Source organism: Carassius gibelio, chromosome A3 (assembly GCF_023724105.1).
Source record: "Carassius gibelio isolate Cgi1373 ecotype wild population from Czech Republic chromosome A3, carGib1.2-hapl.c, whole genome shotgun sequence".
NCBI lineage: Eukaryota > Metazoa > Chordata > Actinopteri > Cypriniformes > Cyprinidae > Carassius > Carassius gibelio.
Genome location: NC_068373.1, coordinates 23,464,688 through 23,479,726, shown reverse-complemented (window position 1 = coordinate 23,479,726; position 15,039 = coordinate 23,464,688). Strand labels below are relative to the sequence as shown.

Below are 15,039 nucleotides of genomic sequence, written 5' to 3'. Positions count from 1 at the left end.
TTTAGCCGGAAGCAAGAGTTTTAAGTAAACATTTTAATGATGGATTTGTTTCTAACAAAAATGCAGCTTTTCACTTTACAAGATATTAACTGATAGACTGGAGTCAGTCCATCAATTAACATTTGGTTAATCCATAGTGGATTACTTGTGAATTATTGTGATGTTTTTATCAGCAATTTGGACTCTCATTCTGACGGCACCCCTTCACTGCATCTTGGATAGTCTCAAGGTGAGTAAATTCTTAGCCATTTTATTCATTTAAACTGGTCACATTTAACATTGTTCTCCATATTTTCAAGGAAGAATTCCACTGGAATTTTGAATCCAGTAATTTGCTTGAGGGCAAAATATTTCCCAACACAGATTTCACTTAGATTCATCACACAGATTTGCAGCATCAAGCCAATCTGCTAGTTAGTGTTGTTGACTAAGGAGCAAAGCATAAGCTTGTTTACACAGTAAACATTTAGTGAAGCGATGATAAAACAACACAGACAGCATAAATGTCACTATAAACACAATTCCTAATAATTGTGTTTTATGTTTGTTTCATAATGGTGTAAAATGTTCAACATAGTAAACAAACACAAACCACATTCAACCTGAAAAAGACTGGGATTAAAAAAGCTCAAAATCAATAAACACATCAGTTTATCTGATATGAACTGCCTCACTCCCTAAATGCTAAACATAGTAATAACCTGATTTTTTTTCTCTCAGTGAAGACTTCAAACACTTGGTCCAGAAACTCTGGAAGATAAGATGCCCTCCAGACAAAATTCTGCCACTAAAAAATGTAGACCAATAAAAAAAAAAATAGTGGACCCAATTCTTACAGCGGTTCCAAAAAATCCAGATTGGACTGACCCACTTCAGGAGTGCACATCACCGCTGGGCTTACATTTTGACTGAGAGGAAGTGGTCTGACAGCCACTCAATGACATGGTTTTTAAGTTGAGAAGAAATACAACCCCCACCCCTACACACACACACACACACACACACTTGAACACCTGCGGTAAAAAGAGGCCATGCTACCGTAAGTGCTCCAGTTGCGGTGGGAGGCTTGTGCCATGGACAAACGATAGGAACAGGAGTTAGCAATCATGTGCCACACAGTCAGGGGGACAGCATGTGCCACACAGTCAGGGGGACAGCATGTGCCACACAGTCAGGGGGACAGCATGTTGACACCGTTGTTCCTTGAGAAATGCTTGAATAAAAGCATAGCCAGACCATAACAGACAAAGAGCTCTTATTTTGCTTTAGTTACCATCACGTTACTTTAATTGTTTGGAGTCAGTGTAATCGTTGTGAAATTGGGCTCTTCGAACTGACATTCTTTGAAATGCCATTTCTTAAGATGCTATTTTTTTCTGATGATGCCGTCTTGTTTACAGACAAAGTCCGCATTGATTTAGAATTTGAATGTCCTTCTGTCATTCTAACTGTGCTGTTCGAACACAAAGTGAAGAATGATTTTCATGCTGTTTATGACGGCTCTGCACTTGCATAACAATAACAGCTCTTGTAGGGTGCCATTATGCCACCAGAATACATTTGGACAAGTACTTGAAGCTATAGAACATGTACAAACCAACAATCCACATTCTGAATAACACTGCAAAATACATGCCTACAACTAAGCTTATTTTCCTCTGAGGTACACTTGCAATGTACACTAATTATGTTTTGTGTAATTTAGTTTTCATTTTTATTATTAAACAGGCTTTTTTGTTTGTTTGTTTTTTCTTTTCTTTAATAAACACCCCCTTTGCATGTGGATCATAAATTACAGTTTGCTGCCCTGGAATGCAGCTTTTCAAATATAGTTTTTATCTTTTCTATATCTCAATACCAGTTTCTTCCCACCCTTATGAAACAAAAATATATTGCAGTATATTGGAAAATATAATGTAATATAATAGGCATATATTCTTATATATATTTATTTTTTCCAATATATTGCAATATATTGAAAGCGGCAATCATTTGTATATTTTGCAATATATTATATAATATATGTATCATCAATATATTATTAAATGTATTCAAATATATAAAATATTAGAAAATAAAAAGGGAAAATAATATATTACAATATATTACAATATACTTTAAGAAATATATTGGTAAATATATTTTCCTTTCGTAAGGGCAAAGCCTGCATCACATGTGACAGGATCACAAAATAATCTTTTCTGATAATTATGCTATGGACCCTTTTTACAAACTGTGATGACAGTTTCCACTGTTAATAACATCATAAATCTAGCAATTCTTTTATTTTAATTTTTTCATTCAGAACTGGTCAACGATGCTGCGTGAGTGAATGCAATACAAAGTCTGAGAGACTGACAGCAAATTTGACAGCTTTTTTTGCTTTCTTTAAACTGTATAAAGTAGTCAAAAAATATAAGTAGCCATGATTTAATTAAAACTATGATGGATTAATAAAATGTGGCCATGAATTAATAAGTCGTGGGAACAAATTCTTATTTGCAACAATGATATATTTTGTTCCACATATACATTGGTCTCCATTCCAAACAAACTGAGACAGGAATGACCAGAGATCTTAAACTAACAGATAATCTTTTCTAACCAGCCGCTCTTTGATTTTTTGTTCAGAAAGCTATGCAGAGCTGTAGGTGCTACACAATATCCATCCTGTTATATTACGTCAAGCTTCTGAACACACAATAGGTGATTCTGATCTGTACATGTGGGCGGTTTTATGTTAATGTTTCATAAATCTGACACACTTTAGAACAAGGGGATTGTTTTTTTTGCATCTTAAAAGATCAAATTGGATTTCTCATGATGTGACCCCTTTAAATTGAATTGGGCAATTGCTCCTTTACAATCATCTATGGCCGTTTTCTGCTCAATCTGTGGGAGTATTTGACTGATGGTGGGATGTATGAAGGTCTGAAGCAATCCACCCCCTATTGTGACACAGATCTCAAAGAGCCAATTTGGGCCCGATAAAAAAGCAGCCTTTCTCAGCTCTCATCATCTCAACAGTTGCTTTAGCAGTGTGAGCTCGCATGCAGCCTCTGACGAGCCAGACGGGCGATTTATGTCACAGCTCCAATCGGGGATTATTTATATGTTTTGCTTGGTTTTGATGGTGTGGTTTTTTTTTCTAATTATAATGTGTTAACTTGGAGCCTATGCGATCTGAGATGTCCACACCATTGCTTGCCAGTCATCGCAGCCTTCCTCGGATGCTGTTGATTTACATAGCCACCTACCTGTCAGCACATTGACTGGCAGGAAATTAACTGATAATTATTCAGTTGGGAAGTGGGGCATTAGAGGGAAGAGGGAACTCTGTTTAAGAAGTGATAATTGATCTGACTTCCCGGGCTCTACTTGTCCCTGCCTAAATTCATTAACCAATAACAGTAATTTCAGCTGTACTCTTAATCCCTGCCCTAACATATTTTACCATTCAGCGTTCAGCACCTTTATGAGAGACTGCAATGATTAAACTGCAAAGGAGAAGAGTGATCACTCTACTGTTCTGCAATAAGTAATTAGGGTTTATTGAAGGTATCAGATGATATTTTGATATAAAGTTCAGTATTTATTTAATATGAACTATATTATCAGCGTAACTGTTTCTTTGAAAAAAAAAATATGTGAAATTTGTTCAAATCCCAAAAATATATGTTTATTAGAACATTTAAATTAAATATGAAATTCAGGATTTCCAGTGTGATCTCGGATAGGGAGGCAATAATATTACAATTCTGACTGAAACCAATAAGCTGATAATTATTTTCATGCGTTCTATGATAAAATCATTTTAAAAGCTAGTCAGTTTAGGTCTCACAACATCAGATTGTAGGGTATGTTAATTTGATATTTAATTTGACAATGATTCTTTGATAAATCGTGGATTCCAAAACTAGCGTAGCATACCAGCGCCTGTGAAAAACATAATATTCAAATAAAAAAATAAAAATTAATTCAATTATTTTAGTTATTCAATTATTTAACTCCTGGGTTTAAGATAAAATATAAATAGATAAAGAAACACTGTTAAGTGAGTGTTGGATAACGGAGAAAGTGATTTAAATAAAAAAATTGGAATTATTTAAATTGTTTTTTTGTTTTTTTTAGGAAAAGTTTGTGATATGCTGAAACTCCATAACAAGTACCTGTAATATTGAGACTGATACGTTGACAAATGTATGACCAGGTCATTATTTCCCATCGTGCTAAAAGGTGCAATCACTACCAACATTCATGCATCTTGCACAACACCCATATGATCCCATTATGATGGTTTATTTTGCCTTTTTTTCAGTTCAGCCGTATTTTTTTTTTTCCACACAGAATGAAAACAATGGTCAGCAAAATCTTACACCATTTCCATGGAAACAAGCAGTGCAGCCAACCAGGTAAAGCTGTCTGTGTAACTAAACCACAGCTGAACTCAAGGATTTCTGACAGGAATATTCACTCCTGGTAAAACTTCTTCTGTTGTGTTTCGCTACTGTAAGCGCAGAGAACACATAGCATTATTATAATCTGGATACATCAGCTTTGACTTAACTCAGCTGCAGTTTTACAAACTCCACACAGTACTGCATTTCGATTCATCTTCATGCTGCTTTCACCTCTAACAGTTATTTAGTCCTTTAAGCTCACAAAATCTGCTCTAAGCTGTTCTGATGTGTAAACAGAAGACAGAGAGTTGATTAGGTTAACTGGCATAATAATGAGTCACCGTTAGTTTCTTTGCCCAGCGGGTTCTGAGTTTAAGCAGATTCTTATGAGTAAAACTGTGCTGTACAAACACTGGCTCAGGGTGTGAATTAATTATATATCACTGCTGTCACCTGTTTAAATAAAAACAGCCTCAGTACAGTTTAAAAACACTAACTGTGGGCATCCCAGACTTATTGTGCAAGTTAGATCTGTATTGTAATGGAAAATTGCAGCGGTTGGGCAGTAAATACATAAAGCTCTCAAGCCAAATCAAGTTTATTGTGCTTGGTTAACCCGGACTGCTGGACCGGGACTATGAAATGCATTCCAGTCACTGATTCACTGATTCAATGGTAATTCTGTTTTTCCAACCACTATATGACTCAGTTTTGAAAATACAGATGTGATTTCAAATCAGTGTGTTGTAGAACAGAGGTATTTTGAGCGTAATTATATACAGTATAGCATGTGACAGGACATTTTGGCTGTGAGACGGTCTGAGGAGGAGGAGATGGACCATTCTTAGAAAGATATGTCCTGCCTTTCAATTAAATTAACCAGTCGCCTCATTACTAAAGGCATCATCCAGGGAGTCAAGTTTCGGCTAGATTCAGTGGTTTGAAGGTTTAACTACACCATTATGTGTACAAAAAAGCTTCTTTCTTCATAGATGGCTAAAACATAGCGCTATTGTGATATCAAAAGAGTTATTCTTAACCACTCAGCATTATGCTAAGCTAATAGGCTAAGCTGTTAGCTTGCTAACTGAAGGATAACGGAAAACAGAAAGCCGGAAATATTTAATTCCTCAGTTTTTGGCTCTGGTGATGTGTAAAATGTGAAGTCAAATATGTTTTCATGATTAAGAACAACACAACGTAATGCATTTCATGGACATGAGCAAATCAATCTGAAATATACAGTTTATTAGCCTGACTTGAGCAAAAGAAGGTTATAGAATTACTATAGAAAAAATAGCTACCCGATTGTTTTACACTAAACCAAAATGCTCCAATAAAGAGGTTTTTGGGGAGACTGGGGACAAAAAAAAAAAAAGAACTAACACAAAGTTTGGGGACAGTATATATTCAGAAAGGATTTATTTCATTTACCAAAAGTGACAGTAAAGACATTTATAATTGCCAGAGCTAAACTCGTCACCCACATGGGCATCACAGCACAGCGTCTGGTTTGGCACAATGGCTCTGTCACTAAGTTTCTACTTTAGTCTTCTCAACTTTTATGAATGGCATGGCTCTCGACTTTGCTCTGGTTTGCTTCATATGTGTAACCTTGTTTAATACAACAAGGCCAAGTCAACCCCAGGTCCCAGTGTGGCACCAGTCAGCACTTCTCAAGTAAACACTTTAATGGGTTTGTGGCCACAGAGCCTTGAATGTGAGCAAGCTGGTGGTTTGGACTGTTTCCCCTATTTTGTACAGCGAGATGTTTGAGCTCCCTGCAGACGGTCCTTCTCTTATGATGTTATTTCTCCCCAGTATTGGTAGAGACAGCTCTTTAGAGGAGCAACACCTGCATGTCGCTCCGCTCTGCTCCGTTGCACTTTCAGCACCAAGCGCAATCACTCAGCCAGCCTGTTAACATACATTCCCCATTGCCTCTTAAGTGTTGTTGGAGGAAAAACACGGGTGTGCACTACAGATTTCACTCTCTTGCTCAAAACAGACAGCTATCTTTAAGTGCTCGATTTGTTTTCTTTCCAAGAAAATCAGTTTCCTCCATCTCAGACAATAAGCGAAGACAAACAGTCAAGCATGAACTTGCATTGTGATAACAGGCGAATATCAACAAAGAGCTTTTCACTTCCACTTAAATTCAGAAATTACACCCCCTGTTCACTGATTTCTTCGAAAAACTATAGACATTCTGAACTCTATTGGTGTTAGACAACACGTTTCAGGACCTACTCATTGTCGAAATCATACTCTAGATTTAATACTGTCACATGGAATTGATGTTGATAGTGTTGAAATTATTCAGCCAAGTGATGATATCTCAGATCATTATTTAGTTCTGTGTAAACTTCATATAGCCAAAATTGTAAATTCTACTTCTTGTTACAAGTATCGAAGAACCATCACTTCTACCACAAAAGACAGCTTTTTAAGTTATCTTCCTGATGTATCCGAATTCCTTAGCATATCCAAAACCTCAGAACAACTTGATGATGTAACAGAAACTATGGACTCTCTCTTTTCTAGCACTTTAAATACAGTTGCTCCTTTACGGTTAAGAAAGGTTAAGGAAAACAGTTTGACACCATGGTATAATGAGCATACTCGCACCCTAAAGAGAGCAGCCCGAAAAATGGAGCGCAGCTGGAGGAAAACAAAACTAGAGGTATTTCGTATTGCTTGGCGGGAAAGTAGCATATCCTACCGAAAAGCATTAAAAACTGCTAGATCTGATTACTTTTCTTCTCTTTTAGAAGAAAACAAACATAACCCCAGGTATTTATTCAATACAGTGGCTAAATTAACGAAAAATAAAGCCTCAACAAGTGTTGACATTTCCCAACACCACAGCAGTAATGACTTTATGAACTACTTTACTTCTAAAATTGATACTATTAGAGATAAAATTGCAACCATTCAGCCGTCAGCTACAGTTTCGCATCAGACAGTGCACTATAGACCCCCTGAGGAACAGTTCCACTCATTCTCTACTATAGGAGAGGAAGAATTGTATAAACTTGTTAAATCATCTAAACTTACAACATGTATGTTAGACCCTATACCATCTAAGCTCTTAAAAGAGGTGCTTCCAGAAGTCATAGGTCCTCTTCTGACTATTATTAATTCCTCATTGTTATTAGGACATGTCCCCAAAACCTTCAAACTGGCTGTTATTAAGCCTCTCATAAAAAAGCCACAACTTGACCCCAGAGAACTAGTTAATTATAGACCAATCTCGAATCTCCCTTTTCTGTCCAAGATACTAGAAAAGGTGGTATCCTCACAATTATATTCCTTCTTAGAGAAAAATGGTATATGTGAGGATTTCCAGTCAGGATTTAGACCGTATCATAGTACTGAAACTGCTCTCCTTAGAGTTACAAATGATCTTCTCTTATCATCTGATCGTGGGTGTATCTCTCTATTAGTTTTATTGGATCTTAGTGCTGCGTTTGACACAATTGACCACAACATTCTTTTGCATAGACTTGAACACTTTGTTGGCATCAGTGGAAGTGCATTAGCATGGTTTAAATCGTACTTATATGACCGCCATCAGTTCGTAGCAGTGAATGAAGATGTATCATATCGATCACAAGTGCAGTATGGAGTACCTCAAGGCTCAGTTCTAGGGCCGCTACTCTTCACGCTTTATATGTTACCCTTGGGAGATATCATCAGGAAACATGGTGTTAGCTTTCACTGTTATGCTGATGATACGCAGCTCTATATTTCCTCGCAGCCCGGTGAAACACACCAATTTGAAAAACTAATGGAATGCATAGTCGATATAAAAAATTGGATGACGAGTAATTTCTTACTGCTAAATTCAGAAAAAACAGAGGTGTTAATCATAGGGCCTAAAAACTCTACTTGTAATAACCTAGAACACTGTCTAAGACTTGATGGTTGCTCTGTCAATTCTTCGTCATCAGTTAGGAACCTAGGTGTGCTACTTGATCGCAATCTTTCCTTAGAAAGCCACGTTTCTAGCATTTGTAAAACTGCATTTTTCCATCTCAAAAATATATCTAAATTACGGCCTATGCTCTCAATGTCAAATGCAGAAATGTTAATCCATGCATTTATGACTTCAAGGTTAGACTACTGTAATGCTTTATTGGGTGGTTGTTCTGCACGCTTGGTAAACAAACTACAGCTAGTCCAAAATGCAGCAGCAAGAGTTCTTACTAGAACCAGGAAGTATGACCATATTAGCCCGGTCCTGTCCACACTGCACTGGCTCCCTATCAAACATCGTATAGATTTTAAAATATTGCTTATTACTTATAAAGCCCTGAATGGTTTAGCACCTCAGTATTTGAATGAGCTCCTTTTACATTATACTCCTCTACGTCCGCTACGTTCTCAAAACTCAGGCAATTTGATAATACCTAGAATATCAAAATCAACTGCGGGCGGCAGATCCTTTTCCTATTTGGCGCCTAAACTCTGGAATAACCTACCTAACATTGTTCGGGAGGCAGACACACTCTTGCAGTTTAAATCTAGATTAAAGACCCATCTCTTTAACCTGGCATACACATAACATACTAATATGCTTTTAATATCCAAATCCGTTAAAGGATTTTTAGGCTGCATTAATTAGGTAAACTGGAACCGGAACACTTCACATAACACCGTACTTTCTACATCATTAGAAGAATGGCATCTACGCTAATATTTGTCTGTTTCTCTCTTGTTCCGAGGTCACCGTGGCCACCAGATCCAGTCTGTGTCCAGATCAGAGGGTCACTGCAGTCACCCGGATCCAGTACGTATCCAGACCAGATGGTGGATCAGCACCTAGAAAGGACCTCTACTGCCCTGAAAGACAGCGGAGACCAGGACAACTAGAGCCCCAGATACAGATCCCCTGTAAAGACCTTGTCTCAGAGGAGCACCAGGACAAGACCACAGGAAACAGATGATTCTTCTGCACAATCTGACTTTGCTGCAGTCTGGAATTGAACTACTGGTTTCGTCTGGTCAGAGGAGAACTGGCCCCCCAACTGAGCCTGGTTTCTCCCAAGGTTTTTTTCTCCATTCTGTCACCGATGGAGTTTCGGTTCCTTGCCGCTGTCGCCTCTGGCTTGCTTAGTTGGGGTCACTTCATCTACAGCGATATCGTTGACTTGATTGCAAATTAAAACAGACACTATTTCAACTGAACAGAGATGACATCAATGAATTCAATGATGAACTGCCTTTAACTATCATTTTGCATTATTGAGACACTGTTTTCCAAATGAATGTTGTTCAGTGCTTTGGCGCAATGTATTTTGTTTAAAGCACTATATAAATAAAGGTGATTGATTGATTGACTTTATACAGCAATTTAGTTACATAAACATGCTTTACCAGGCACATCGAAGTGTTTGCATGAAACACGCAGGCTATAAAAAGAGCATACGACATCTGCTACAACTGCTTTTCTGACTCTTATTAGGAGGCCATCAAATAAAACGTAACTGTTTGACTCAACACAAGGCATACTGATCTAAACAACTGGGAAGCAGATCGGGAATCCGTCAGCACCATGGCAACACTGTGACATGCCACTAGACAATGTTAGTAAATCAGTGCTGTCTGTGGGCTGAACTTTATTGCATTAGACTTCCTAGCCTGTAATATTTCATTTTAAACATTATTTATGGAGGAGGCATTACTGATTGTTTTTCATGCCAGATATCTTTTGATAAATAGCATATTCACATTGCCTTGGAAAGCAATGTTTAATCATTTTTGCCTCAGCTAAATTAAAGGAACTTATAGTTAAGCAATTAAATACAATATGGCCTCGAGTGCCTTATCACTTTAAAAAATAGTTACTATATATTAAAAATATCAAGAAAACTATTTTTCATTATTTATTTTTTATTTTTATTTTTTCCCGCAAATTCAATCAGGTCTATCTTTTTAGTAGATACAGTTCCAGACTAAATAGACCACCGCATTTCAACAAAAATATGAATCTGCTATAGGAGCAAACAGTAATATAGTGAACAGGTGCTTTACATCATCGCTGCCTGTAACTATATCATGAAGTGTTCTTTGTATTGACTAATCGGCATCCAGGACCAGAAATACCTGTTTTTGTCATTTTTAATATTGTGCAGTCAGCCTCTAGGACCAGAACTTCCCATTTTATAACATATTGCACTGACTAATCAGCATCCAAGTATAGAAATGACCATTTTAGAATATTCCATATTGACCAAATCAGCATCCATGATCAGAACAGTCTGATCTAAAATATTTTGTATTGACCAGTAAGCACCCAGGACTGGATCAATGCATTTTAAAATATATTGGATCAACCAATCAGCATGCACTACAAGAATGATCTGTTTTATAATATTTTATTATTCACCAGTCAGCATCCAATATCAGAACTATCCATAATTTAAAAATAAATTAGAACACTTGCCAAAGTAAAAAAAAATTTTAAAGTGATAATTTGATTGTTCTTATATTTTACTGCACATTTGTGTTTTTTACATGAAATAACAGCATGACGTGAAAAGAGAGTGAGCGAGAGAGATAAGAGTTGTGTGTGTGTGAGTGTGTGTGTGCTTGCTGTGTGTTAATCAGCCACTTAGCCTGTAGTAATTACTATCTCAGCATGTTAAATGATCACTATAGACGCAAGTGCTACTGCAGCCCACCGGACATGCCAAAAGTGGGCTTCTGTAACTACTTCCCCTGTTCTCAGTAGGAGTCGAATCAAGCAGGCGAATATATTTACTATTGAATAGCCATAGGACCTCACAGCTGCTTCTCTGGGGTGAAGAAGATGCATCTGCTACTACTGGATTGTCACAGCGGAGAGTGTTTTCCAGAATGAGCTAAACTGAGCTTTGAGTGATATGGATTTGACCTGTTGTGCGTGAGCTCTGATGGTAAGGAACAGATTTACTTACGCAGGTTGTTTCCTGTTGCTCTGGCCTGCATGTTCTCGTAGTGTTGTCCATGCACCGCCAAGTTCTCCTCTCTCTCCACATGCTCTCCTGGAGCTGTCTGGCGCATCACCTGGGCCAGTGCTCTATGGAGAAAAGCGTAATTTACTTATCTTACACAAAATAAAACTCTTAATTAATTTAGAGCAATTCAGTACATATTTACTGTTTGTGACTGACATTTGTTTAGTAGATTATAAATAAATTTTGACAAAGTTCTACTGCAACAATGTGTTTCTATTAGACCAAAATGAAAATCTGATCAAATATGCTGATGAGTAGTTTTCTTTCCCTTTGTTGATGCATCTCCTATTGAAACACCAATCATTTATTTATTTATTATTTAAATAGCCAATATGCTTTAGTTTTAATCCAAGATCCGGTTATAATAGTGAAGTGAAGTGTGGTCAAGTATGGTGACCCATACCCGGAACTTGTGCTCTGCATTTAACCCATCCAAGTGCACACACACACAGTAGTGAACACACACACCGTGAACACAGACCCAGAGCAGTGGACAGCCATATTGCTGCGGCACCCGGGGAGCAGTTGGGGCTTCACTGCCTTGCTCAAGGGTCTCACCTCAGTCGCTGGTATTGAGAGTGGAAGAGAGCGCTGGTTATTCACTCACGCCACCGACAATCCCTGCCGAACCTGAGACTCGAACCCACAACCTTCATGTTACAAATCCGACTCTAATATAGCATGTTGGGAAATTTCTAACTCATTTTTTGTAGGCTGAAGGTTGTAACACCCTGTGTTGGCAAAGTCATTAAGTTTCAGTTGATAAGATTAACAAGCATTTTCAGGAATAAGAAAATCCATTCTATGTTTAAATGACTGAAACACAACATAAGGGTAAAACTATGTATATCTGCTAAAAGCTGTATTTTTCAGTATTTAAGAAAATACTCTCGTAATACTTGATCTAAGAGACATATGGTCTAAGCTACAAAACTCCCATCTGGGTTCCACAACCCAACCTTATGCACATAAAACTGATAGATTCCTTCACACCAAAGCTTTGAAATGGTGTGGAAAGACCTTTTTGTGGAGATACGTTGATTAAACTATCATGAAAATAATTAAAATGGTCAGCATGGTGCAATATTCAAAAGGCACTGTATTAAAAGGGTGTAAATAGCGTGTTGTGGGTGGTGGATGGTACACTATGGCAAATATGAGTTTCGATTGCATGTACGGGTTAGTCTAAATAGAGTGAAAGGTCAGTGCACAAACAGAATGTCCTTGAAATATTAGTATCATTAGACACAGATCAGTGTCCATTATCCTACTAATGTCATGGACACCTCTCTACCGATGTTTATATGAGTGAGCATACGTGAATGTTCATTTGTTTGGAGTAGAGGCTTTTATAGACTAAATCTGTGCTTCACCATGGAGATAATTAGAGACTTGCGGAGATGTTGATGAATGTTTAAAACACTGCTGATCGAATGCTAGTCAGTTTTTTTGTTTATTTTGAGATGTTGGTGTTTTTGTAGTACATCTGCTTCCAGCTAGAGTCTTCAGAAGAAAACATGTCCAGTCTTTAGTTTTTATTGAAAGAAAGAAATGAAAGAATTTTCTTGATTTGAAAGAATTTGTACATTCCATCCCTTATAGGCCTACTAAACCTTGAAACTCAAATGAATACCTGTCTGTGAAACTAAAGGAGCGTATTCTGTGCTTCTGTACATGTCAGTGTTGTAGACTGCCTGAGTGATAAATGGAGACAGGAAAATGAAGCCAGTAGAAGTTAGAAAAACTAGCACAAGGTCATGATGATAGAGTCGTGTCAGTGTAATCCTTGAAAGCCTTGAGCTATGCTGAATGACATCCCAGAGGAAAACTGTCTTGTTTTGAGGTTGCTTGTGATAGCTCAAAAGATATAAGCACTCTCATTCATACTGATATCAATGTAAACTAAACTAAATAAACCAATCTCATTAGGACAGAATAAAAATAGATGCAAATTAGGTCATTGTTGACCTATTGTGAGATTTTACAACTAAATCAATGCAAACAGCATATCTCTGATTTTTCAGGAAGACTGTCATATAATGAAGTCCATAATGAAACACCTGATGGAAGACTTTATCTTGCAAATTGAAGGACTGTTTGTGACATTGTGAGATAATTACTGAAACTCTGAAATGTGGAAACATGCAAACAACTTAAGTAAACATCTCCATTTGTTAATCGAATTGTTGTCTACAAGAAATACATATTGAGATATTAAGGACATCTAATTTTTATCTTTTTATTCCCTGTGGAATAAACTCATCTCTACAACCATTAACAACAACTTATGAAAAGGATAAATAAAACACACAATTACATATACATATAGTGATACAGAGACACATATAGATATGTAACATAGCATATATATTTGGTTTTGGAATGATTATTCTTTATTTATTTATTTTAAATCAAATTTTATTTCATTCCTATGAGATCAAATGAGCTCCACAACGCAATCACGCAGACAATTTACAACAGCGTTTGAACTTGAATTCGCAAACACAAGTCACGTACCTGGACATGTTCTCTCTTTGAGGTCGATGCGCCTTCTCCAAGCCAAGTTTGGTGAATATTCCAACCAGCGCCATGATAGCAACTACTCCGCATATGATATACACAATCAAATTTGTTTTATCCTTGGTCGAATCGTGTTGGTCCATCATCTTCGGTGGTGGCCGGCCTGTCATAGACCATGGCGGGGTGTCATAGTTTTTGCATGTGGTCTGATCTAATCTGGAGTTTTTAAACTCGCAGCAGAACCTGAAGCCACAGGTCCCGCAACAGTACAGGTAGCTACCCGTCCGGCACACGAACGGAGGATCCCACTGACCCATCACATCATAATAGCCCCGACACCTGTCCTCCGTGTGAGGGGTCTCAGAGAGACCGTTTTCCCCGTCTCTGGAGTCGTTGAACCTGGACGCCGTCGCTAAACCATCCAGGTTTTTCCCAGGTTCTCCATCCGCGTCGCACACAAGAACTTTCATCAAAAAGTAACCCAGGAGTAAACCAGTGCTTTTCATCCTGCGCTCTTCTCTCCTCTTCTTTACCACGGCTAATCGGACGCTGGAAAATAGAGTTGGGTATCTTTTGTCATGAAGTGTCAGGACGCATATCTCCATCAAGAATATCACCGCCATCAGAGTTGATGCTCATGTTTGAGGATACTTGAGCGCCACGGTTGGTTTACGCGGGCTTTGAAGTTTGCAAGTGTTCGAATATATTATATGTAGATTTCTATCGTTCCAAATGTGGCATAGGAATAAACACTACTGTGTATTGTCTACTATTTTAGCCTATCCTTAACACCAGCGGTCTTGCGCACTCTGGTGCGTGGAGTGTCTGGAGCGCAATGAGCAGCGCTTGAACAGAGCTCTGAGTGAGACTGAATGCGTAATGATGAGAGGGGAGGTGGGGAGAGACCCAAGTATGGGCACATGGAAGTAACAAAAGGATTAGGAGAAGGAGAGAGAGAGAGAGAGAGAGAGAGAGAGAGAGAGAGAGAGAGAGAGAGAGAGAGAGAGAGAGAGAGAGACAGAGAGAGCGGAATGTGCACATCAATATCAAGTCCTGTAATTCTCACATGAAAAACATGTAGCACATAAAATGTATGCAACTCATAACTCGGCTAATGC

The 15,039-nt window shown here is 37.9% G+C and overlaps 1 protein-coding gene across 1 annotated transcript in view; it reads right to left on the bottom strand.

Annotated features, from left to right (window-relative positions):
• The window catches only part of LOC127952461 (protein shisa-9B-like), a 34,173-nt gene extending 19,417 nt beyond the window's left edge, over nucleotides 1–14,756 (bottom strand). The window contains exons 1-2 of the mRNA XM_052550916.1: nucleotides 13,919–14,756; nucleotides 11,342–11,463 (exon numbers count right to left, since the gene is read on the bottom strand). Coding sequence (XP_052406876.1) covers nucleotides 11,342–11,463; nucleotides 13,919–14,544 — 748 coding nt within the window. The 5' untranslated portion in view covers nucleotides 14,545–14,756. The remainder of the gene's footprint in view (nucleotides 1–11,341; nucleotides 11,464–13,918) is intronic.
• Nucleotides 14,757–15,039: the final 283 nt, after the last annotated feature.